The sequence below is a fragment of the Peromyscus californicus genome, unplaced genomic scaffold, assembly GCF_007827085.1.
Source record: "Peromyscus californicus insignis strain IS unplaced genomic scaffold, ASM782708v3 Scaffold_9__1_contigs__length_137607984, whole genome shotgun sequence".
NCBI classification, from domain to species: Eukaryota; Metazoa; Chordata; class Mammalia; order Rodentia; family Cricetidae; genus Peromyscus; species Peromyscus californicus.
This window is the reverse complement of record NW_026294617.1, coordinates 71,815,058-71,838,308: the sequence shown is the minus strand read 5'-3', so window position 1 is coordinate 71,838,308 and position 23,251 is coordinate 71,815,058. Positions and strand designations below refer to the sequence as shown.

The following is a 23,251-nucleotide window of genomic DNA, read 5'->3' as shown; positions in this document are numbered from 1 at the left end:
CATCCTAACAAAAAAGAATATACCTTCTTCTCAGCACCCCATGGAACCTTCTCTAAAATTGACCATATACTTGGCCACAAAACAAATCTAAACAGATACAAAACAATTGGAATAACCTCCTGTGTTCTATCAGACCACCATGGTCTAAAGTTGGATTTCAACAACAACAAAAACTACAGAAAACCTACAATCTCATGGAAACTGAATAATACCCAACTGAATCACCAATGGGTTAAGGAAGAAATAAAGAAAGAAATTAAAGACTTCCTAGAGATCAATGAAAATGAAGACACCACATATCCAAATTTATGGGACACTATGAAAGCAGTACTAAGAGGGAAATTCATAGCACTAAATGCCCACATAAATAAGTTGGAGAAATCTCACACTAGAGACTTAACAGCATACCTGAAAGCTCTAGAACAAGAAGAAGCACAGTCTCCCAGGAAAAATAGATGCCAGGAAATTATCAAAGTGAGAGCTGAAATCAATAAAATAGAAACAAAGAGAACAATACAAAAAATTAATGAAACAAAGAGTTGGTTCTTTGAGAAAATCAACAAGATAGACAAGCCCTTATCCAAACTAACCAAAAGACAGAGAGAGAGCATCCAAATCAACAAAATCAGAAATGAAAAGGGGGACATAACAACAGACATTGAGGAAATCCAGAGAATCATCAGGTCATACTTCAAAAACCTCTATTCGACAAAACTGGAAAACCTAAAAGAAATGGATAACTTTCTGGATAGGTACCACATACCTAAGTTAAATCAAGACCAGATAAACTATTTAAATAGTCCAATAACCCCTAATGAAATAGAAACAGTCATTAAAAGTCTCCCAACCAAAAAAAGCCCAGGACCAGATGGTTTCAGCGCAGAATTCTACCAGATCTTCAAAGAAGAGTTAATACCAATACTCTCTAAATTGTTCCACACAATAGAAACAGAAGGAACATTACCAAACTCCTTCTACGAGGCTACAATTACCCTAATTCCTAAACCAAACAAGGATACAACAAAGAAAGAGAACTACAGACCGATCTCCCTCATGAACATTGATGCAAAAATACTCAATAAAATACTGGCAAACAGACTCCAAGAACACATCAAAACAATTATCCACCATGATCAAGTAAGATTCATTCCAGGGATGCAAGGGTGGTTCAACATACGAAAGTCCGTCAATGTAATACACCATATAAACAAACTCAAAGAAAAAAACCATATGATCATCTCACTGGATGCAGAAAAGGCATTTGACAAAATCCAACACCCCTTCATGATAAAGGTATTGGAGCGATCAGGAATACAGGGAACATACCTAAACATAATAAAGGCAATTTACAGCAAGCCAACAGCCAACATCAAATTAAATGGAGAGCAACTCAAAGCAATTCCACTAAAATCAGGAATGAGGCAAGGCTGTCCACTCTCCCCATACTTATTCAATATAGTACTTGAAGTTCTAGCCAGAGCAATAAGACAACATAAGGAGATTAAGGGGATACAAATTGGAAAGGAAGAAGTCAAGCTTTCCCTATTTGACATGATAGTATACTTGAGCGACCCCAAAGATTCCACCAAGGAACTGATGATACAGCTTATAAACACCTTCAGCAACATAGCAGGATACAAGATCAACTCAAAAAAATCAGTAGCCCTCCTATATACAATGGACAAAGAAGCGGAGAAGGAAATCAGAGATACATCACCCTTTACTATAGCCACAAATGACATCAAATACCTTGGGGTAACACTAACCAAGCAAGTGAAGGACCTATATGACAAGAACTTTAAGTCCCTGAAAAAAGAAATTGAAGAAGATGTCAGAAAATGAAAAGATCCCTCATGCTCATGGATAGGCAGGACTAACATAGTAAAAATGGCAATCTTACCAAAAGCAATCTACAGATTCAATGCAATCCCCATCAAAATACCAACACAATTCTTCACAGACCTGGAAAGAATAATACTCAACTTCATATGGAAAAACAAAAAACCCAGGATAGCCAAAGGAATCCTGTACAATAACACAGCTTCTGGAGGCATCACGATCCCTGACTTCAAGCTCTACTATAGAGCTACAGTAATAAAAACAGCTTGGTACTGGCATAAAAACCGACATGTGGACCAATGTAATCGAATTGAAGACCCTGACATTAATCCGCACACCTATGAACATATAATTTTTGACAAAGAAGCCAAAAGTGCACAATGGAAAAAAGAAAGCATCTTCAACAAATGGTGCTGGCAAAACTGGATATCAACATGTAGAAGGCTGCAAATAGATCCATATCTATCACCGTGCACAAAACTTAAGTCCAAGTGGATCAAGGACCTCAACATAAATCCAGCTACTCTGAACCTGCTAGAAGAGAAAGTAGGAAGTAGTCTTGAACGCATTGGCATAGGAGACTACTTCCTAAATAGAACACCAGTAGCACAGACTCTGAGAGAAACAATCAATCAATGGGACCTCTTGAAACTGAGAAGCTTTTGTAGAGCAAAGGATACAGTCAACAAGGCAAAGCGACAGCCTACAGAATGGGAAAAGATCTTCACCAACCCCACATCTGACAGAGGACTGATATCCAGATTATATAAGGAATTCAAGAAATTAGACATCAAAATGCCCAACAGTCCAATTAAGAAATGGCCTATAGAACTAAACAGAAAATTCTCAACAGAGGAAACTCAAATGGCCGAAAGACATTTAAGGAATTGCTCAACATCCCTAATCATCAGGGAAATGCAAATCAAAACAACTCTGAGATACCACCTTACGCCTGTCAGAATGGCTAAGATCAAAAACACTGAAGACACCTTATGCTGGAGAGGATGTGGAGCTAGGGGAACTCTCCTCCACTGCTGGTGGGAATGCAAGCTTGTACAACCACTTTGGAAATCAATATGGCGCTTTCTTAGAAAATTGGGAATCAATCTCCCCCAAGATCCAGCTATACCACTCTTGGGCATATACCCAAGAAATGCTCAACCACACCATAAGAGCACTTGTTCAGCTATGTTCATATCAACATTGTTTGTAATAGCCAGAACATGGAAACAACCCAGATGCCCTTCAACTGAAGAATGGATAAACAAAATGTGGTACATATACACAATGGAATACTACTCAGCAGAGAAAAACAATGGCATCATGAGGTTTGCAGACAAATGGATGGATCTAGAAAAAAATCATCCTGAGTGAGGTAACCCAGACTCAGAAAGACAAACATGGTATGTACTCACTCATAGCAGGATACTAGACATGAAACAAGGATGACTTGTCTGCTACTCACATCACCAGGGAGGCTACCTGGAAAACAGGACCCCAAGAAAGACACAGGGATCGCTCAATGACAGAGAAATGGAATGAGATCTACATGAACAGCCTGGTCATGAGTGGGGGTAATGAAAGGCGAGGGTTGAGGGAAAGAGAGCTTGGGGGAGCGGGAGATCCCAGCTGGATCAACAACAGAGAGGGAGAACAAGGAATAGGAGACCATGGTAAATGAAGACCACATGAGAATAGGAAGAAGCAAAGTGCTAGAGAGACCCACAGAAATCCACAAAGATACCCACACAACAGACTGCTGGCAATGGTCGAGAGACAGCCTGAACTGACCTACTCTGGTGATGGGATGGCCAAACACCCTAATTGTTGTGCTAGAAACCTCATCCAACTACTGAGGGATCTGGATGCAGAGATCCATGACTAGGCCCCGGGTGGATCTCTGGGAGTCCAATTAGCGAGAATGAGGAGGGTTTATATGAGCGAGAATTGTTGAGACCAAGGTTGGATAAAGCACAGGGACAAATAGTCAAATGAATGGAAACACATGAACTATGAACCAATGGCTGAAGGGTCCCCACTGGATCAGGCCCTCCGAATGGGTGAGACAGTTGATTGGCTTGATCTGTTTGGGAGGCATCCAGGCAGTGGGACCAGATCTTGTGCTCATTGCATGAGTTGGCTGTTTGAAACCTGGGGCCTATGCAGGATTGTTTGGCTCGGCCTGGGAGGAGGGGACTAGACCTACCTGGACTGAGTCTACCAGGTTGACCTCAGTCTGTGGGGAAGGCTTTGCCCTGGAGGAGATGGGAATGGGGGGGTGGTTGGGGGGAAGGTGAGGGGGACAGGAGGGGGGAGAACAAGGAAATCCGTGGCTGATATGTAGAACTGAATTGTATTGCAAAATAAATTAAAATAAATTAAAAAAAAAAAAAGAAAGAATGACCGAGGTCTTCTCTAGAGCCTCCTGAAGCCAGACAACCCTAACTGCTGGCATGTTCATTATAGCCAGACAGCCCCACCTGCTGGCGGGTCGATTACAGCCCACCAAACCCTCGGTATACTCAGCTTTTTTGTGACTGCCACAATATGCCTGAGAAACAACTCTGAAGAGCAAAGGTTTGTTTTTACTCACAATTTCAGAAATTTCAGTCCAAGGCCAACTGTCTAGGTCACTTTGGGCCCAAAGTGAAGCAAAATGTTATGGCAGGATTCATACCAGTCAAACAGAAACCTAACTCAGCACTCCTCAGAAACCTCAAGATGTGGGTTTGTTTGCCAGGAAATCCACCACTTCCTTTCTCCACACCTCATGATCACCTACACTGGGCAAAGTCCACCTAGCTCCGGATTAACCTCAGCAGTCCGAGTCAGCTCAAAGACCCTATCCTACTGACCACCATCTGTTTGGTTTGCAAGCTGCTGTTCCCCTCTCCCACAGAAACAGCTCTGCAGTTTGTTCCCCCAAGAAACTTGTTTTTAAAACCTACAGAATGGTCTAGTTCAGTGATTTTGCTTGGGTTCTTTTGTTGCTCAACACTGGAAATCTCAGCTCAGCACTCACACTGTCTTCATGAGAACTATGGGTCTGGTTTTAGATACTGGGGAAAAGGTTCCAGCATTATCTTGACTTTGTTTGTCCTCCCTCCCCTCTCTTTGGAGAATTCAGTCTTTCATGCACACAGGTTAATGGCCAGTATCTGCTTCTCCTCATGTGCCTTCTTCCCACTCAATCCCTTTGCTCTCCTTTCTCCACCCCAGGTTTCCAAGCTAGCGTCTAGGCTAGAGTTTGAGGTTGAACCTCAGACAACAAGGAGCAGCTAAGCTCTCCTTTGGGTTAGGGATAAAGACCTGACTCTCTCTCTCTCTCTCTCTCTCTCTCTCTCTCTCTCTCTCTCTCTCTCTCTCTCTCTCTGTGTGTGTGTGTGTGTGTGTGTGTGTGTGTGTGTGTGTGTGTGTGTGTGTGTGAGAGAGAGAGAGAGAGAGAGAGAGAGAGAGAGAGAGAGAGAGAATGTGTATGCACTTGGTAGCTGGGTTTGTGTCATGTCACATCCATTTTCTAAAAAGAAATAGACTTTTCTGTTACTTCTGCTTTGCTTGTACATTACTTGGGGAAATACTGAGATTTTTTGTTTGTTTGTTTTCAATAATTTTACTAACATGAATAAACCAGTGAGAGCAAAAACAAAAAGAAGAGCAAGTTTCATTATCATTGCTATCTGATGTAGCCTTTGAGCAGGAGTTAGAGCTGCTGTTCTTGATTAGTTTCTCTCAGGAAAGAAGTTCTAGATAGTAATTTTTCCACTTAAATTTAACTTTTTATGATTTTCTTTTCTTTTATGTGTATGTGTTTTGAATGCCTGGACATCAATTGGACACGCAGGTGTGGAGCCCATGTAGGACAAAGATGGCCTGGGATTCTCTGTAGCTAGACTTATTAATGGCTATGTGCCACCATATGGTTGCTGGGAATTGAACTCAGGGCCTCTGGAAGAGTAGATACTCATAACCACAGAACCATCTCTCCAGCCCCAGTATTAATTTTTCCTTTGAAATGATAAATGATTACTGTTTAGGGCAAAAGTGAAAACTTAGATAATCTATTTTAAGTACACTAGTGATATGAAGGGCCACGTCCCAAAGAGCCTGCACATGTCTAAGCTGACTTTGTTGATGTCAATTTTTCATGATAGTTCTTTCCTCTATATATTTTTAATTTAATTTTTATTCATTTATTTACTTGTTTATCTGCTTGTTTGTTTGTTGGTTGGTAGGCATGTCTCATGCAAGCCAGGCTGACCTCAAACTCACTATAAGCCTAGGCTGAGCTTGAAGCCCTGGTCTTCCCTTATTTGCTTCTACCGTGTTGAGGTCTTGAGAGAGATCATCTTGTGTTTTCTGTGGGTGGGATAATGGCATCACAAGGCTCCTAATGACTTGGGGATGGGGGTGGGAGCAAGAGTCAGAAAAAGAATCAACAGCTAAGATACTTTCACAGTGGTGGCCTATGAGCCCAAGGCAAGGGAACTGGTGCCCTCTAGAGGCCAAAAGGGGACAGCCTCCAGTAGACTACTGATGGTTCCATGAGCCCTTTAGAAGCCATGACCTTAAGTTATCTAAACTAATGAATTCCCGTGCTTGTAGACTGTTGCCCACTCGTTACAGCAGAGCTAGAAGACTATTACATATTGTTCTGGCTGTTTGGTGCTAAACTGCACATTGGTCAGAACATGAAAGCTGTCAGCAAGTTCTGTTCCTTTTGCTTTGTGTCTAGAGAGTGATGCTCTAATAGAATTTCCAAAGCAAGGGATACCATCCTTTTAAAAAGAAATCAGGTGGTAGGAATAAGACAGTCCAGTTTTAAGAATTGAAATTACAGAGTTCTACATAAACACACAAAGGGGCAATAACAACCTGCAAAAATCTGCTGTTGTTTCTTATGCACCTTGGCAAAAAAAGCTAAGCTTGTAATTGACAGATAAGTAAGGAGCACTCAGATTCACAAGACATTAATGTTGGTTCTTGGTATCTGTGAAGTCAGGCAGGGCTGTCTGGAGTGTGTTTTTGTTACAATGAATTCTTCACCAAATTGGCCAGCTGCAAATCTGTCCTGTGGTATTTGGTTGCCCCTCTTGAATTTATTTCACTGAACTTTGGTGTCACCTGCCTATTTTAAGAGATGATACAAGGTATTACCATGTGAAACCACAACGATGCTTCATTAGTGCTCCCTAGAATCCCCTCCCCAAGAGCTCAACAAGTCCTTTTCTTGAGATGTCGGTCTTAGAAAGAGATGAGGGCAAGCTACATGCAACAGACCAATCTTCTTTTTCTATTTTTTTCTTATTATCTTCTAGTGGAGACTGTACTAGGCTTTCTTAGAGAAAGTGCTTTACAGAACGACAGATGCATAGCATGAATTGTTTTCTAAACTCTTACTAGCACACCTGCAACATAATGAATCTTTCAAGAAAGAAACTGGAATGCATGCCCTTCGTTTAATACATCACTATGGAAATATCACTTGTAACACTGGAACACACTGATAAAGATGCTACTAAGAGAAGAAACTCTGTGAGTGGAACCATCTGTATTTTCTACTCAATTTCTGTGTGGGATAAAAATTGCTCCTTTGTATTATGAAAATAAAATATGATATCTGTATCCAGTGCAGCACACACATCTGTTGGTAAGGGATTCTGGGAGCATGGTCTCAGAGGTAGTAATAGCCTGCATAGCAATCAATTAAAAGGTTCAGTGGGCCTCTGTCACCCTTCACATGTTGAAAGGAAGCTTTACTTTCTCTTCTCCTTTGAATGGATGCATGTATATGTGTGTGCTTGCATGTGAGCACGTGCGAGTCTTGTTGGAGACATAAATCAGTGCCTCCCACATACTAGGCTATTTCTCTATACCCGAGCTACATTGTCATCCATCCATCTTTTTCTCCTTTTCTTTCTTCCTTCTTCATTGGCCTTCCATAGAAACCTGGAACCACCAAGAAGACAGCACATCTCACTGAGTTAAATGGTAAGCATTGGGCTTACCATTTAACAATCTTTCAAGCAAATGAGAAGTCTAGAAGTGATCAAATACAGACTTTTCAAAGGACAGATTTGAGGGAGTAGGGACCTGACTTCAATGACCTTAACCCACGGGTGAAGACAAGCAGATGACACTTTTCAGTCACCTGTGGGTAGTCTAGGTACAAAACCAAAAATGAATAATTCAAAACCAACTGAAACATGAACAATATTGAGGAATGAGCAGCATTGGAGCCAGAACTATGGAGGGCTAGGCTGGCAATTTCTGAGCTGATTGAATCATTGAACATATTTCAGTGCCTTTTAGGCATAGTGAGTCTCTCAAAAACATGAAGAACTAGAAAGAGACCAGAGATGTGGGAAGCATTTTACCACTCACTTTTTAGAAGGGGAAACATCCCTAAGCCTCTTCTTTGATATATGGCAGATATGTTCTGCAACCTTGGGTAACCAGAATACTGTTTCACTTTTAAGGCCCAGCAGTGTAAGCATGCAAGTTCAAAGTTTAAAGAGGACGGAACTCACAAGTGGAGAATAAAAATTATGAGGTATTGAGAAGCTGAACATTAGCAGTCAGGAGGATGGAATTGACAAGCACTAAAGATTTTCTCATAGCACACCTTTAAGTGGATATAGAAGAGTGTTTCCAGGAGGATTATCTGAGGGGCAGGGGAAAGACCACTAATGAAAGTTGGTGGAGCTATCCTGAGGACTATGAGTCTGGATGGAATAAACAGCAGAAGAAGACAGTCACTTTCAGAAGTTCCTGTCTGGCTCTGCTTCCTGGACATCATGTATGAATACTTCCACCCTGCCCTCCATCTTGTGAATACTGAGACCCCTGACAGATAAGGAAATCACCCCTTCCTGCATCATGTTTATGGGAACAATTGGTGCAAAATCCCTAGAAGTGTCATTAACAGCTGTCTAGGAATGGACACCATACCTTATTTTATGGAGATGAACCACAGTAAGCAAAATACACTTGTGATGGTTATTCTTAGTTCTCAACTTAATCAGACATGGAATTAACTAAAACCCTAAAATGGAGGTCATAATAGTGAGAAGTGTTTTGCTTCATTTGATGTAGGTAGATCCATTTCAAGGACAGACTTTAGAAGCAAAAAGAAACAAACATCTAATCTGGATTTCAGGGCCTGAAGACACACACCTTTAATCCAGATCTTGAGTCTGAAAGACACACCCTAAATTTGGCCACACCCTCTCCTGGAAGCATATAAAAGGACAAGGAATCAGGAAGTGCTTGCTATTTGCCTGCTTGCCCTCACCTTGCAGCAAGTCCATCCCTTCCTTGGCAATAGAGAATATTTGGAACACCAGCATATACTGAAGACCAGTAGACACATCCAAAGTCCTGCACTGAGTAAGTACTGGAATCTTGATCTTTCCCTTCATAGGTAATGTGGGAATTAGAGGACTGCAGCCCAAATTGATTCTAATAAACCCCCTTTCATCATATATAGAGAGATTCCTTGCATATATTCTACCTCTAGAGAACCCTAGTACAACATTTTGTATATGAATTAATAGAATGAATGATCAAAACTATTCAAAAGCTGTGTATATTTGTCAAATCTACTTACCTATTGACCTAAGATTCAATCTAGAAAATAATGGAGATGTAAGTGTATCAAGTAGCCTAGACTGTGTTCTCTGAAATTAGCATTGAAATCTGGATAGAAAATATCAGAGATCCAAGTTTTCAGCCTCGTAGAAGAGGGAACAGGTGAGAAAAAAAAAAAACCTAAAAATCAAAATCCTGTCTGTTATTGCATCTCACAGGGTGAAGAGAAAACACTTGCTGGTTCTTCATTTTCAACCCAGTTGAACCTTCAAACGGCCAGTAGGAGAAATGGCAGGAGATGAGATAGCCCAGAGATGGGACCACACACAAATCAGCTATCAGGGTTTATCCTACAAGTGGACCATCAGCAACTTCCCTTTGATTGCTGAGGAAATGCTGCAAAGCATTACAAGCCCAACTTTCTCAATAGGACCCAATGACAAATGGTGTTTGAGAGTACACCTGAATGGAGTCGATGAAGAAAGTGCAGATTACCTGTCAGTTTACCTAGTGTTGCTCAGCTGTCCAAAGAGTCATGTTTGGGCAAAGTTCCAGTTCTGGATCATAAGTGCCGAAGGAGAGAAAATCAAAGTCACGAAGAGCCCAAGAGCCTGCAGGTTCTTGCCAGGCCAGGACTGGGGTTACAAAAAGTTTATTCTTCAAGATTTTCTCTTGTCCCATGCATTTTGGATCATGCCAGATGACCAGCTCACCCTCGTCTGCAAGGTGAGCGTGGCCCAGGTCTCTTTGAGCCTCTCTGACCAGAACAAGAAGCCAGGAATCCTGGTGCCCAGATGCACATTGGCAGATGAGCTAGGACAGCTGTGGAAGAATTCCCAATTCACAGACTGCTGCCTAGTTGTAGCTGGCCAGGAATTCTGGGCTCACAAGGCCATCTTAGCAGCTCGCTCTCCAGTTTTCAGAGCCATGTTTCAACATGACATGAAGGAGGGCAGAAAGAATCGCGTTGAGATCCCTGACCTGGAGCCACAAGTCTTCAAGGCAATGATGGACTTCATTTACACAGGAACAGCTCCAGACTTGGACAGCATGGCAGCTGCTGTGCTGGCAGCTGCGGATAAGTATGGCCTGGAGCGTTTGAAGGTCATGTGTGAGGATGCCCTCTTCAGAAACCTCTCTGTGGAGAATGCTGCCCACACTCTCTTCCTGGCTGACCTCCACAGCTCAAGGCAACTGAAAACCCAGACACTGCATTTCACTGCAGCTCATACTACTGAGGTCTCTGAGACCTCAGACTGGAAGACAATGGTGGGCTTATATCCCCACTTAGTGGTTGAAGTTTATGGTTCCATGCCTGCTCACTGCCCTGTCTTGGATCACCCAATTAAATGCTTGAAGCGATCCTAGGACCTGGCAAACCTTTTCCCACACTTGACTCCCAGAAGCAGCAGACATGGTGTTACCAATGATACCTAGGTAGACTATGGGATGTGTGGAAAATTTCCAATGCAACTAGGGAATAACAGCATGGTGGCTGAGGCTTTATACAGTTGTAAAGTAGTCAATGTCAGGTTGAGGGAGGTGGAGTCTTGGAGTCTGGTACAATCTTCACATCCTCTACCCTGTTGTTATACTGTTTTGATTTTTGTCTAAGGAATTAGAATCTGAAATTCATTTTAACTGCTGGAACCAAGAACATTACAACAGGGTTTCTTTGGAAAAACCTACCTGGATTGAACTGAGCAGAAGATATGGTCAAGGACTCATAAAGGAGAAAACAAATATGAATGTCTGATTACAAGAGAAGCAAAGATAATGAAGAAAGTTTTTCTCCAAACTCAATGTTTGGGTCAGGGGAGATGACTCAGTTGCCAAAAGCAATTGCTGCTCTTGCAGAGGACCTTTTCTTCAGCCCTCCTCTTTTCTCCATGGGCACATCCATCTCAAATAAATAAAATACCCAAATAAAATATCAAATGAATAAAAATTGTAAAATCAGCTTATGGATTCCAGTGATGTTTCTGTTGAAAACGGCCATTTTAGTCCATCCAGCTGTGCTCAGCTGTAGAAATTGGTGCAGTGTCTTCACTCACACACACACACACACACACACACACACACACACACACACACACACACACACACACAATCAATGAGACAATACCTAATGAATTCTGTTACACTCAGAGATTGGCACCTAGTCCAATGGACATCAGGTGGTATTTCTCCAACATGTGTTGGGAGCTGATACTGGCATCCACAGCCAAACATTAAGTGGAACTCAGTGAACCTCAAGGAAGAGAGGAATGTGGTCAAAGAAAACACTAAAGCCAACAAAGTCATGAACCAAAATGTCCGAGAAATTTGGGACACCATGAAAAGAACAAACCTAAGAATAATAGGGGTAGAAGAAGGAGAAGAATACCAAGTCGAGGGCACAGAAAATATATTCAACAAGATCATAGAAGAAAACTTTCCCAACTTAATACCAATACTCTTTAAATTGTTCCACATAACAGAAACAAAAGGAACATTACAAAACTCCTTCTATGAGGCTACAATTACCCTGATTCCTAAGCCAAACAAAGACGCAACAAAGAAAGAGAATTATAGACCTATCTCCCTCATGAACATTGATGCAAAAATATTCAATAAAATACAGGCAAACAGACTCCAAGAACACATCAAAACAATTATCCATCATGATCAAGTAGGCTTCATCCCAGGGATACAAGGGTGGTTCAACATACGACACTCCATCAATGTAACACACCATACAAACAAACTGAAAGAGAAAAAACCACATGATCATCTCACTAGATGCTGGAAAGGCATTTGCCAAAATCCAACACCCCTTCATGATAAAGGTCTTGGAGAGAACAAGAATACAGGGAACATACCTAAACATAATAAAGGCAATTTACAGCAAGCCAGCAGCCAACATCAAATTAAATGGAAAGAAACTCAAAGTGATTCCACTAAAGTCAGGAATAAGACAAGGCAGTCAACTCTCCCCATACTTATGCAATGTAGTACTTGAACTTCTAGCCAGAGCAATAAGACAATATAAGGAGATCAAGGGGATACAACTTGGAAAGGAAGAAGTCAAGCTTTCGCTATTTGCAGATGACATGATAGTATACATGAGTGACCCCAAAAATTTGACCAGGGAACTCACAGTTATAAACACCTTCAGCAACATAGCAGGATAAAAGATTAACTCAAAAAAAACCAGTAGCCCACAGATATAAAATTGACAACCAGAAATCAGAGATACATCACCCTTTACAATAGCCACAAATAATATAAAATACATTGGGGTAACTCTAACTAAGCAACTGAAAGACCTATATGACAAGAACTTCAATTCTCTGAAAAAAGAAATTGAAGAAGATGTCAGAAAATGGAAAGATCTTCCATGCTCATTGATAGGTAGGATTAACACAGTAAAAATGGCAATCTTACCAAAAGTAATATACAGATTCAATGCAATTCCCATCAAAAATCCCAACACAATTCTTCACAGATCTGCAAAGAACAATATTCAACTTCATATGGAAAAACAAAAAAACCCAGGATAGCCAAAAGAATCCTGTACAATAAAACAACCTCTGGAGGCATTATGATCCCAGACCTCAAGCTCTACTATAGAGCTACAATAATAAAAACAGCTTGGTACTGGCATAAAAACAGACATGTGAATGAATGGAATCCAGATGAAGACCCTGACATTAATCTGCACACCTATGAAGACATAATTTTTGACAAAGAAGCCAAAACTGTACAGTGGAAAAAAAAGAAAGCATCTTCAACAAATGGTGCTGGCATAACTGGATGTCAACATGTAGAAGGCTGCAAGTAGATCCATATCTATCACCGTGAACAAAACTTAAGTTCTAGTAGATCAAAGACCTCAACATAAATCCAGTTACTCTGAACATGCTAGAAGAGAAAGTAGGAAGTAATCTTGAACGCATTGGCACAGGTGATCACTTCCGTAAATATGACACCAGTAGCACAGACACTGAGAGCAACAATTAATCAATGGGACCTCTTGAAACTGAGAAGCTTTTGTAGAGCAAAAAACATAGTTAACAAGACAAAGTGACAGCCTACAGAATGGGAAAAGATGTTCACAAACTCAACATCTGACAGTCGCTGATATCCAGAAAATATAAAGAACTCAAGAAATTAGACATCAAAATGTCCAACAGTCCAATTAAGAAATGGGGTGTTGGGGCTGGAGAGATGGCTCAGAGGTTAAGAACACTGACTGCTCTTCCAGAGGTCCTGAGTTCAATTCCCAGCAACCACATGGTGGCTCACAACCATCTGTAATGAGATCTGGTGCCCTCTTCTGGTCATACATGCTGTATACAAAATAAATAAATAAATCTTTAAAAAAAAAAAAAAAAAAAGAAATGGGGTGTAGAGCTACACAGAGAATTCTCAACAGAGGAAACTCAAATGGCTGAAAGACATTTAAGGAATTTCTCAAAATCCCTAATCATCAGGGAAATGCAAATCAAAATGACTATGAGATACCACCTAACATCTGTCAGAATGGCTAAGAACAAAAACACTGAAGACAGCTTATGCTGGAGAGGATGTGGAACAAGGGGAACTCTCCTCTATTGTTGGTGGGAATGCAATCTTGTACAGTCACTTTGGAAATCAATATGGCAATTTCTTAGAAAATTGGGAATCAATCTCTCCCAAGACCCAGCTATACCACTCTTGGGCATATTCCCAAAAAATGCTCAATCATACCACAACGGCATATGCTCAGCTATGTTCATAGCAGCATTATTTGTAAAGCCTGAACCTGCAAACAACCTAGATGCCCTTCAACTAAAGAATGGATAAATAAAATGTGGTACATATACTCAACGGAGTACTACTCAGCAGAGAAAAACAATGACATCATGAGGTTGGCAGGCAAATGGATAGATCTAGAAAAAATCATCCTGAGTGAGATAACCCAGACTCAGAAAGACAAACATGGTATGTACTCACTCATAGGTGGATACTAGATATAAAACAAAAGATGACTAGACTGCTACTCACAACTCCAGGGAGGCTACCTAGAAAAGAGGACACTAAGAAAGACATGGGGATGGCCCAATGACAGAGAAATGGATGAGATCTACATGAGCAAACTTGACATGAGGAGGGTTAATGAATGGCAAGGATCGAGGGAAACAGAGTTTAGGGGAGCATGTGATCCCAGCTAAATCAAGAACAGTGAGGGAGAACAAGGAAAAAGAGACCATTATAAAGGAAGACCCCATGGGAATAGGAAGAAACAAAGTGCTAGAGATGTCCCCAGAAATACACAAAGATACCTCTACAATAGATTACTGGCAATGGTCGAGAAAAGCCCGAACTGACCTACTCTGGTGACCAGATGTCCAAACATTCTAACTGTCATGGTAGAACTCTCATCCAAAGACTGAGGGAACTGGATGCAGAGATCCATGGCCAAGACCCAGATGGAGCTCCAGGATTCCAATAGGTGAGAAAGAAGAGGGATTGTATGAGTGAGAATTGTTGAGACCATGATTGGAAAAAGCACAGGGACAAATAGCCAAAATAGTAGAAACACATGAACTATGAACCGATAGCTGAGGAGCCCCCTATGGATCAGCCCCTCAGGATAAGTGAGACATTTGATTTGCTTGAACTGTTTGGGAGGCCCCAGGCAGTGGAACCTGGACCCTTCCTTAGTGCATGCGCTAGCTGTTTGCAACCTGGGGCCTATGTAGGGACACTTTACTCAGCCTGGGTGAAGGAAGGAGGGAACTGGAACTGTCTTGACTAAATCTACCAGGCTGAGCTGAATCCCCAGGAGAGTCATTGCATGGGAGGAGATGGGAATGGGGGGTGGGCTGGAGGGAGACCAGGGGGCAGTAGGAGGGAGAATAAGGGGAATCTGTGGCTAATATGTGAAATGAAATTAAATTATAAAATTAAAAACATTAAATTATCATCAGAGAGAGAGAGAGAGAGAGAGAGAGAGAGAGAGAGAGAGAGAGAGAGATCAATGGAGGGTTCTCCCACAAGGAATGTTAAATAGCCCAACCCTGTGCCAATATTTTGTATGAGAGCTATTGGAAGTTTGGAAAGTGGATTTAGGAATAATTTCCTAAATCTATAATATATCATTATATGGATGATATTTCACTAGCTGATTCAAATGCAGATAGAAAGAATTTTGGAAGAAGTAAAGAAAATTTTGCCTTGTTGGAGATTACAAATAGCTCCTGAACCTGGCAACAAGTCAAGGAAATTGTAAGGAAATGTACTACTTGTTCTTTTTACAGTCAGACTTGGCTACCAGCAGAATGTAACCCAAAGGGTACTCAGAGGAATGAAATCTGGCAGATGGATGTGTTTCACTATGCATAATTTTGAATATTGAGATATGTACACCATATCATTGACACTTATTCAGGATTTCAGTGGGCAACTCCTCTGAGTTCTGAAAAAGCTGATTTGGTATTCACGCATTTGCTAGAAGTTATGGCCATTATGAGCATACCAGGAACAAATTAAAACTGCCAACATTCCAACATATGTCTCTGGTAAAACAAAAAATTTTTTGCTTATTACAGTATAAAGCATATTACAGGTATACCACATAATCCTACAGGCTAAGGAACCATGGAAAGATCAAATCAAACTCAAAAGGATAGGCTAAATAAACAAAAAGTGGTAACAACAACCCCCGAAAATAGACTGTGTAATGGTCTATTAACTGTGAACTTTCTCAGTGCAAATGAGAAAGGAACAACAACTGTGGAGAGACATTGGAAAATAGAAAAAAAGTAGAAAATTAAATGAGCCTATATACTTTAAGAATGTGCAGCCCTCAGAATGGAAACCAGGATATGTGTTACATTGGGGATGAGGTTTTCCTTTTGTTTCTACAGGAGAAGAAAAGCTGTAGATACCATCAAAATTGATAAAGGTTCAATTGGAACAAGACAGACCTCTTAATTAGAAGAGGTGATAGTTCATTAACCAGCATGACCATCCAATTTAAACTAACTAATACCACTAACAAATCCCTTTTCATTTAATCAGATATAACTTAGCAAAAGGGAACCTCCCCAAAGTTAGGTTTGGGGACGGGTTTTTATTTTTGACTTTCAGGAGAATGAAGGCTCAGGAATCTGAAGAACACTGGACAAATGGACATATTCATCACAGGAAAAATCCATCAAGATGAAGTTTCAATTCTGAACATTCATGCCCTAAATACAAGGGAACCCACGTATGGAAAAGAATCATTACTAAAGCTTAAATCACACATCAAACCCTACACACTGATAGAGGGAGACTTCAAATCCCCAATCTCACCAATGGACAGGTTGACCAGACAGAAACTTAACAGAGAAATAAGGGAGCTAACACATATAATGACCAAAAGGACTTAATAGACATCTACTGAACATTCCACCCAAACACAAGAGACTATGTCTTCTCCTCAGTACCACATGAAACCTTCTCTAAAACTGACCACATACTCGGTCACAAAGCAAATCTCAATAGATATAAAAAAATGGAATAATATTCTGTATTTTATTGGACTACCATGGCTTAAAGTTAGAATTCAACAACAACACAAATTACCAAAAGCCTATAAAATTGTGAAAACTGAATAATGCTAAACTGAATCACGACTAGGTCAAGGAGGAAAAAATGAAATTAAAGACTGCTTAGAATTCATAGAAAATGAATATACAATATACCCAAAGTTAAGGGACACCAAAAAGCAGTACTAACAGGAAAGTTCGTAGATCTAAATGCCTACATAAAGAAGTTGGAGAAATCTCACACTAGAGACTTAACAGCACACCTGAAATCTCCAGAAGAAAAAGAAGCAAACTCAACCAGGAACAGTAGATGCCAAGAAATAATCAAATTGAGGGCTGAAATCAATAAAATAGAAACAAAGAGAACAGTAAAAAGAATCAATGGAACAAAGAGTTGGTTCGTTGAGAAAAACGACAAGATAGACAAGCCCTTATCCAAACTAACTAAAAGACAGAGAGAGAGAGAGTATCCAAATTAACAAAATCAGAAATAAAAAGAGACACATTAAAAACAGACAACAAGAAAATCCAGAGAATCATCAGGTCATATGTCAAAAACCTGTACTCCACTAAATTGGAAAAACTAAAATAAATGGGCATTTTTCTGTATAGGTACAATATACCCAAATTGAATCAAGACAAGGTAAGCAATTTAGCTTATATTTTTGGTTGTGAGCCTGGCCTTTAACGGCTGAGCCATCTCTCCAGCCCATAGGCAAGCAATTTAAATAGACCTATAACCCCTAAGGAAACAGAAGCAGTCATTAAATTCTCCCAACCAAAAGAAGCTATGTGTCAGATGGTTTCAGTGCAGAATTCTACCAGAATGTCAAAGAAGAGCTAATATCAATACTCTTCAAATTATTCCACACAATATAAACAGAAGGAACATTGTCAAACTCTTTCAGTGAGGCTACAGTTACCCTGATATCCAAAACACACAAAGATGTCACAAAGAAAGAGAAATACAGACCAATCTCACTCATGAACATTGATGCAAAAAGTACTCAATAAAATACTAACAAACTGAATCCAAGAACACATAAAAAAAAATCATCCATCATGATCAAGTAGGCTTCATCTGAGAGATGCAAAATACAAAAATCTGTCAATGTAATCCATCATATAAACAATCTGAGAGAAAAAAATACCACATGATCATCTCATTAGATGCAGAAAAAGCCTTAGACAAAATCCAACACTTCTTCATGATAAAGGTCCTGGAGAGATCAGGAACGCAAGGAACATACCTTACCATAACAAAAGCAAGCCAACTGCCAACATCAAATTAAATGGAGAGAAACTCAAAGTGATTCCACTAAAATCAGGAACAATACAAGGCTGTGCACTCTCCCCATATCTATTCAATTTTGAGTCAAATTTATTAATATTGATATGAATAAAAAGTCTTGATATTCATTAAATTAATGTTAAAAGCAACCTTTCGATATCATTTGTTTAAGACTAACACTGTGGTTACTGTGATTAAATAGAAATTCACGAACCAGGCATGATGTGATAATCTATGGCATTGATCAGAGTAGTCTGAAGGCAGAGACTGACTCAACTCTGCCAGTCTGAGGCTAACTTGGTCCATACAGTAACTTTTAAGAGAGCCAGACATGCAGACTGGAAAGCTTTCAAAAATGAAAGAAAGATGTAGAAATGAAATCATGATTACCTCTTGAATTCCTGCTAAAACATTTCAGATGCTAAAGCTCTAGAGAATGAACTAGTATTTCAGTGCTGTTCTGTCCTCTTTAAGAAAGTAACTGGGATGGGATGGAGTAACGGTTCAGCAGTCAAAGTTGCTGGATACCTTTCTAGAAGACTGGCATCCAATTTACTGCATTCATAGGGTGTCTGACCACAGTTGGTAACTCCAGTTTACACTTATTCAGGGGATCCAACAGCCTCTTCTGACCTCTGAGGGCACCATATGCTCATGGTGCCCAGACCCACCTGTGTAACAGGGCCCAGACATGACCAGGGCCTCACACCTAAGTACAGTTGTCTCCATGACAGAAGTACTATGCATGGTATAAAACCCAGCATTTCTGGAAAAAACAGCAATCCCCTGCAACAACGCAAAGGAAGGCTTAATCCACCTGAGTCCACAGCTCTAGAAATACCTCTAAATGTTCAAACATTGCTTGAAATACAGTAACATTTTGGCTTCTGTAGTGCCCCGTCTGGCTAATTGTTCTCCTTAACTGAAGTTTGTGAAGCCAGAATATGGGTTTTGTGCTTAAAAGCTCACTCTAAGAATGGCTGTTTGCTGCACCAGAATCCAGAATATGTCATGTGCCTGCCAGCTGGTGAATAAAGACATTCTATTGGCTTAAATCCATGTTAAAGAAGTCTCTTCTCTTCTGTCTCTGTCTCTCTCTGTGTGTGTGGTGTGTGTGTGTGTGTGTGTGTGTGTTTGTCTCCAAAACTTTCTATGTGTTTTGTTTCTATGTCAGTTTTGTTTTGCTGTTTTGACCGTTGTCTTTCTCGGTTTTTTGAACGCCCCTGCTGCATAAGACTTGTGCCTTCTCCTGCTGGGGACCTGAATCCTTTTTTCTGTGCCAGGTCCTCCAGAGAACCAACGACCTGAAATAAAAGATCCACCTGTCCCATTCCTGGAATGAGAGACTATATGAACAGTTCTATATTGAGCCCCTGGCAGGAGTCTGTTCCCTGATGAGAGATTGCTCCTACTCTGAAGTACCTGCTCCCCTGATCCTAAATACATAAAGAAGAGTCACTAGGCTACTAGTTAGCCACCTACCAAAGATTCTTAAATGAGGAACCAAACTTTCAGAGATCAAAACCAGTTGATTGATTTATCCTGGATTGAGGGATGAGCAGCATTAGAGACAGAATTTCAGGAGAGGTAACCTGGGAATTGCTGAGTAGATTGAATCACTGAAGGTATTGTCATGTCCTCTAGGTTTAGTGAGTCCCTACACACATGATGAACTGGAGAGAGATGATAGATATGGTGAGCATTTTATTGATCACATACAAAGGCGAACTGTCTCAAAAGCCCTTCTTTGGTAACTGTTGAATATACTCTGAACCTTTTGGAAACCTGAATACTGTCTCACTTTTAAGGACCAGCAGTGTAAGCATGCAAGTTCAAAGTTTAAAGTGGATAGAACTCACCAGTGAAGGATGAAAATTATGAGGTACTGAGAAGCTGAATCTTGGCAGTCAGCAGGATGGAACTGAGAATCACTTAGAATCTTCTCATAGCACACTCTTAAGTGGATCTGGAAGAGTATTGCCAAGGGTTTGGGGAGGGGCAAGACCACCAATGTAAGTTGGTTGAGTTATTCTGGGGAATATGGGTCTGGATTAAAATGACTGCCACATTCAGAGGTACCTGCCTGGTTCTGCTTCTTGCCCACCATGTGAGAATTCTTCCATCCTGATCTCCAAGTTGTGAACACTGAGACCCCTGACTGAGAAAGGAAGACACCTCTTCCTGGATCATGTTAGTAGGAAGATTTAGTGTAAAACCCTGAAAAGAGGAAATAACAGCTGTGTAGTAATGGACGCCATCCTTATTTTATTTAAGATGAGCCACAGTAAGCAAAATACACTTGTACTGGTTATTCTTGTTCCCAACTTATGAAGACATGGAATTATCTAAAAACATAAAATGGAGCGCACACAAGAAAGAAGTGTTTTCATTCAATTGAAGTAGTTCAGATCCAATTCAAGTACAGACTTGGAGGTAAAAAGACACAATTATTTAATCCTGATCTCAAGGCCTGAAGACACACACCTTTAATCCAGATCTTTGAGCTGGAAGACACACCCTAAATTGGGCCACACCCTCTGTTGGAAGCATATAAAAGGACATGGAAGCAGGAAGCTCTTGCTATTTGCCTGCTTGCCCTCACCTTGCAGCAAGTCCATCCCTTCCCTGGCATTAGAGAATATTTAGAACTCTAGTATACACTGAAGACCAGTGGACACATCCAACCTCCTAGACTGAGTAAGTACTGGAATATTGGACTTTTCCTTCACAGCTAGAAAATGGGAGATTAGCAGAGATGGAGACCTAAGTCATTCTAATAAATCCCTTTCCTTCATACACAGAGAGATTCCTTGTATATGTTCTGTTATTCTAGAGAACCTAGCACAACATTTTTTGAAGTGAGTGTATGAAATTTTCCAAAATATTCAACAGCTGTGTTTAATTGTCAAAATCATTTACCTATTGACCTAAGATTCAATCTAGACAAAAAATGGAGTGATGTAAGAGTTCCTAGTAGCACACACTGACTTCTCTGAAATTAGTATTGAAATCTGTATAGAAAATATCCGAGATCCAAGTGTCAAGCCCCATCTAACAGAGAATACAGGAAAAACAAAAACTAAACATCTAATTCATGTCTATTATTGTGTCTCACAAGGTGAAGAGAAAACAATTGTTAGTTCTTCATTTTTGGATCGAGTTTAGCCTTCAAACTACCTCCAGGAGAAATGGCAGGAGATGGGACAGTCCAAAGATGGGACCACACTCAAATAAGCCTTCAGAATTTCTCCTACATGTGGACCATCAGCAACTTCCATTCTATTGTGGAGGAAAGGCTAGGAAGACTTAGGAGCTCAAGTTTTTCGATAGAGGCCAATGACAAATGGTGTTTGACAGTAAACCCGAACGGACTCGATGAAGTAAGTGCAGATTACCTGTCAGTTAATCTAGTTTTGCTCAGCTGTCTAAAGAGTCATGTTTGGGCAAAGTTCCAGTTCTGGATCATAAGCGACAAAGGAGAGAAAAGTCAAACCAGGAGGAGCCAAACAGCATTTAGGTTTGTGCCAGGCCTTGGTTACGGATTCAAAAAGTACATCCTTCGAGATTTCCTCCTGTCCTATGCACCTCGTCTTCTCCCACATGATCAGCTAAACCTCATGTGCATGGTGAGCGTGGTCAAAGACTCTTTCAGCATCTCTGACCAGAACAGGAAGCCAGGGATTCAAGTTCCAAAATGCACATTGGCAGATGAGCTAGGAGAGCTGTGGGAGAATTCCCGATTCACAGATTGCTGTCTGGTGGTATCTGGACAGGAATTTCAGGCTCACAAGGCCATCTTAGCAGCTCGCTCTCCAGTTTTCAGAGCCATGTTTCAACATGACATGGGGGAGAGCAGAAAGAATCGCATTGAGATCCCCGACCTGGAGCCGCAAGTCTTCAAGGCAACGATGGACTTCATTTACACTGGAACAGCACCAGACCTGGACAGCATGGCAGATGCTCTGCTGGCAGCTGCTGACAGGTATGGCCTGGAACGTTTGAAGGTCATGTGTGAGGATGCCCGCTACAGAGACCTCCCTGTGGAGAATGCTGCTCACACTCTCTTACTGGCTGACCTCCACAACTCAGGGCAGCTGAAAACCCAGACACTGGATTTCATTACAGCTCATGCTTCTGAGGTCTCTGAGACCTCAGGCTGGAAGGCAATGGTGGGCTCATATCCCCATTTAGTGGCTGAGGCATACCGTTCCCTGGCTTCTGCTCATCTGCCTTTCCTGGAGCCCCCTTTCAAAAGCTTGAAGCAATCCTAGGACTTGGTCAGCTATGACCTACAATTGTCTCCCTGAAGCAGCAGCCAGTGTTGTTACCAATGACACCTGGCTAGACTATTGGATGGGTGGAGCATTTCCAGTGAAACTAGGAAAAGTCAGCATGGTGCCTCAGGCTTTAATACAACTGAAAATGAGGTGATTGTCAGGTTCAGGGAGGGGAAGCGCTGAGCTATGTTGTATACACTACCCTGTTACTGTACTGGTTTCATTTTTCTCTCCAATGAGTTGAGAACTGGAATACATTTCAGTTGCTGGTCCCAAGCACATTACAATAGGGTTTCTTTGGAGCAACTTGTCTGTATTGGACTGAGCAGAAAATATTGTGAAGGACGCAGAAAGAAGAAAATAAATGTGACTATTTGGTTACAAGAGAAGGGGAAGAGAATTAAGGCATTTTTCTCCAAACTCAGTGTGTGGGACTGGAGAGATAACTCATTTGGCTAATGCAATTGTTGCTCTTGCATAGGACCCTTGTTCAGTCCTCCTCTTCTTCCCATGGGCACATCCATCTCTGTAGACTGTACCTACCCAAATAAAATATCAAATGAATAAAAAATTTAAAATCAGCTTTTGGATACCAGTGGTGTTTCTGTTTGAAGAATGCCATTTTAGTCCATCCAGCGCTGCTCAGCTTTGGAAGTGTGTGCAGAAATCACACACACACACACACACACACACACACA

General features: G+C 40.9%; 2 protein-coding genes across 2 annotated transcripts; both read left to right on the top strand.

The window, feature by feature from the left end:
* Positions 1-9,714: 9,714 nt before the first annotated feature.
* LOC128106622 (speckle-type POZ protein-like) lies at positions 9,715-10,794 on the top strand. The gene has a single exon (XM_052732193.1). The coding sequence runs from the start codon at positions 9,715-9,717 to the stop codon at positions 10,792-10,794; it is 1,080 nt and encodes a 359-aa protein (XP_052588153.1).
* A 10,670-nt stretch (positions 10,795-21,464) lies between these two features.
* LOC128106265 (speckle-type POZ protein-like) lies at positions 21,465-22,547 on the top strand. Its single transcript, XM_052731660.1, has one exon. It carries the CDS (start codon positions 21,465-21,467, stop codon positions 22,545-22,547), a length of 1,083 nt encoding a protein of 360 aa, XP_052587620.1.
* The last annotated feature ends 704 nt before the right edge of the window (positions 22,548-23,251 follow it).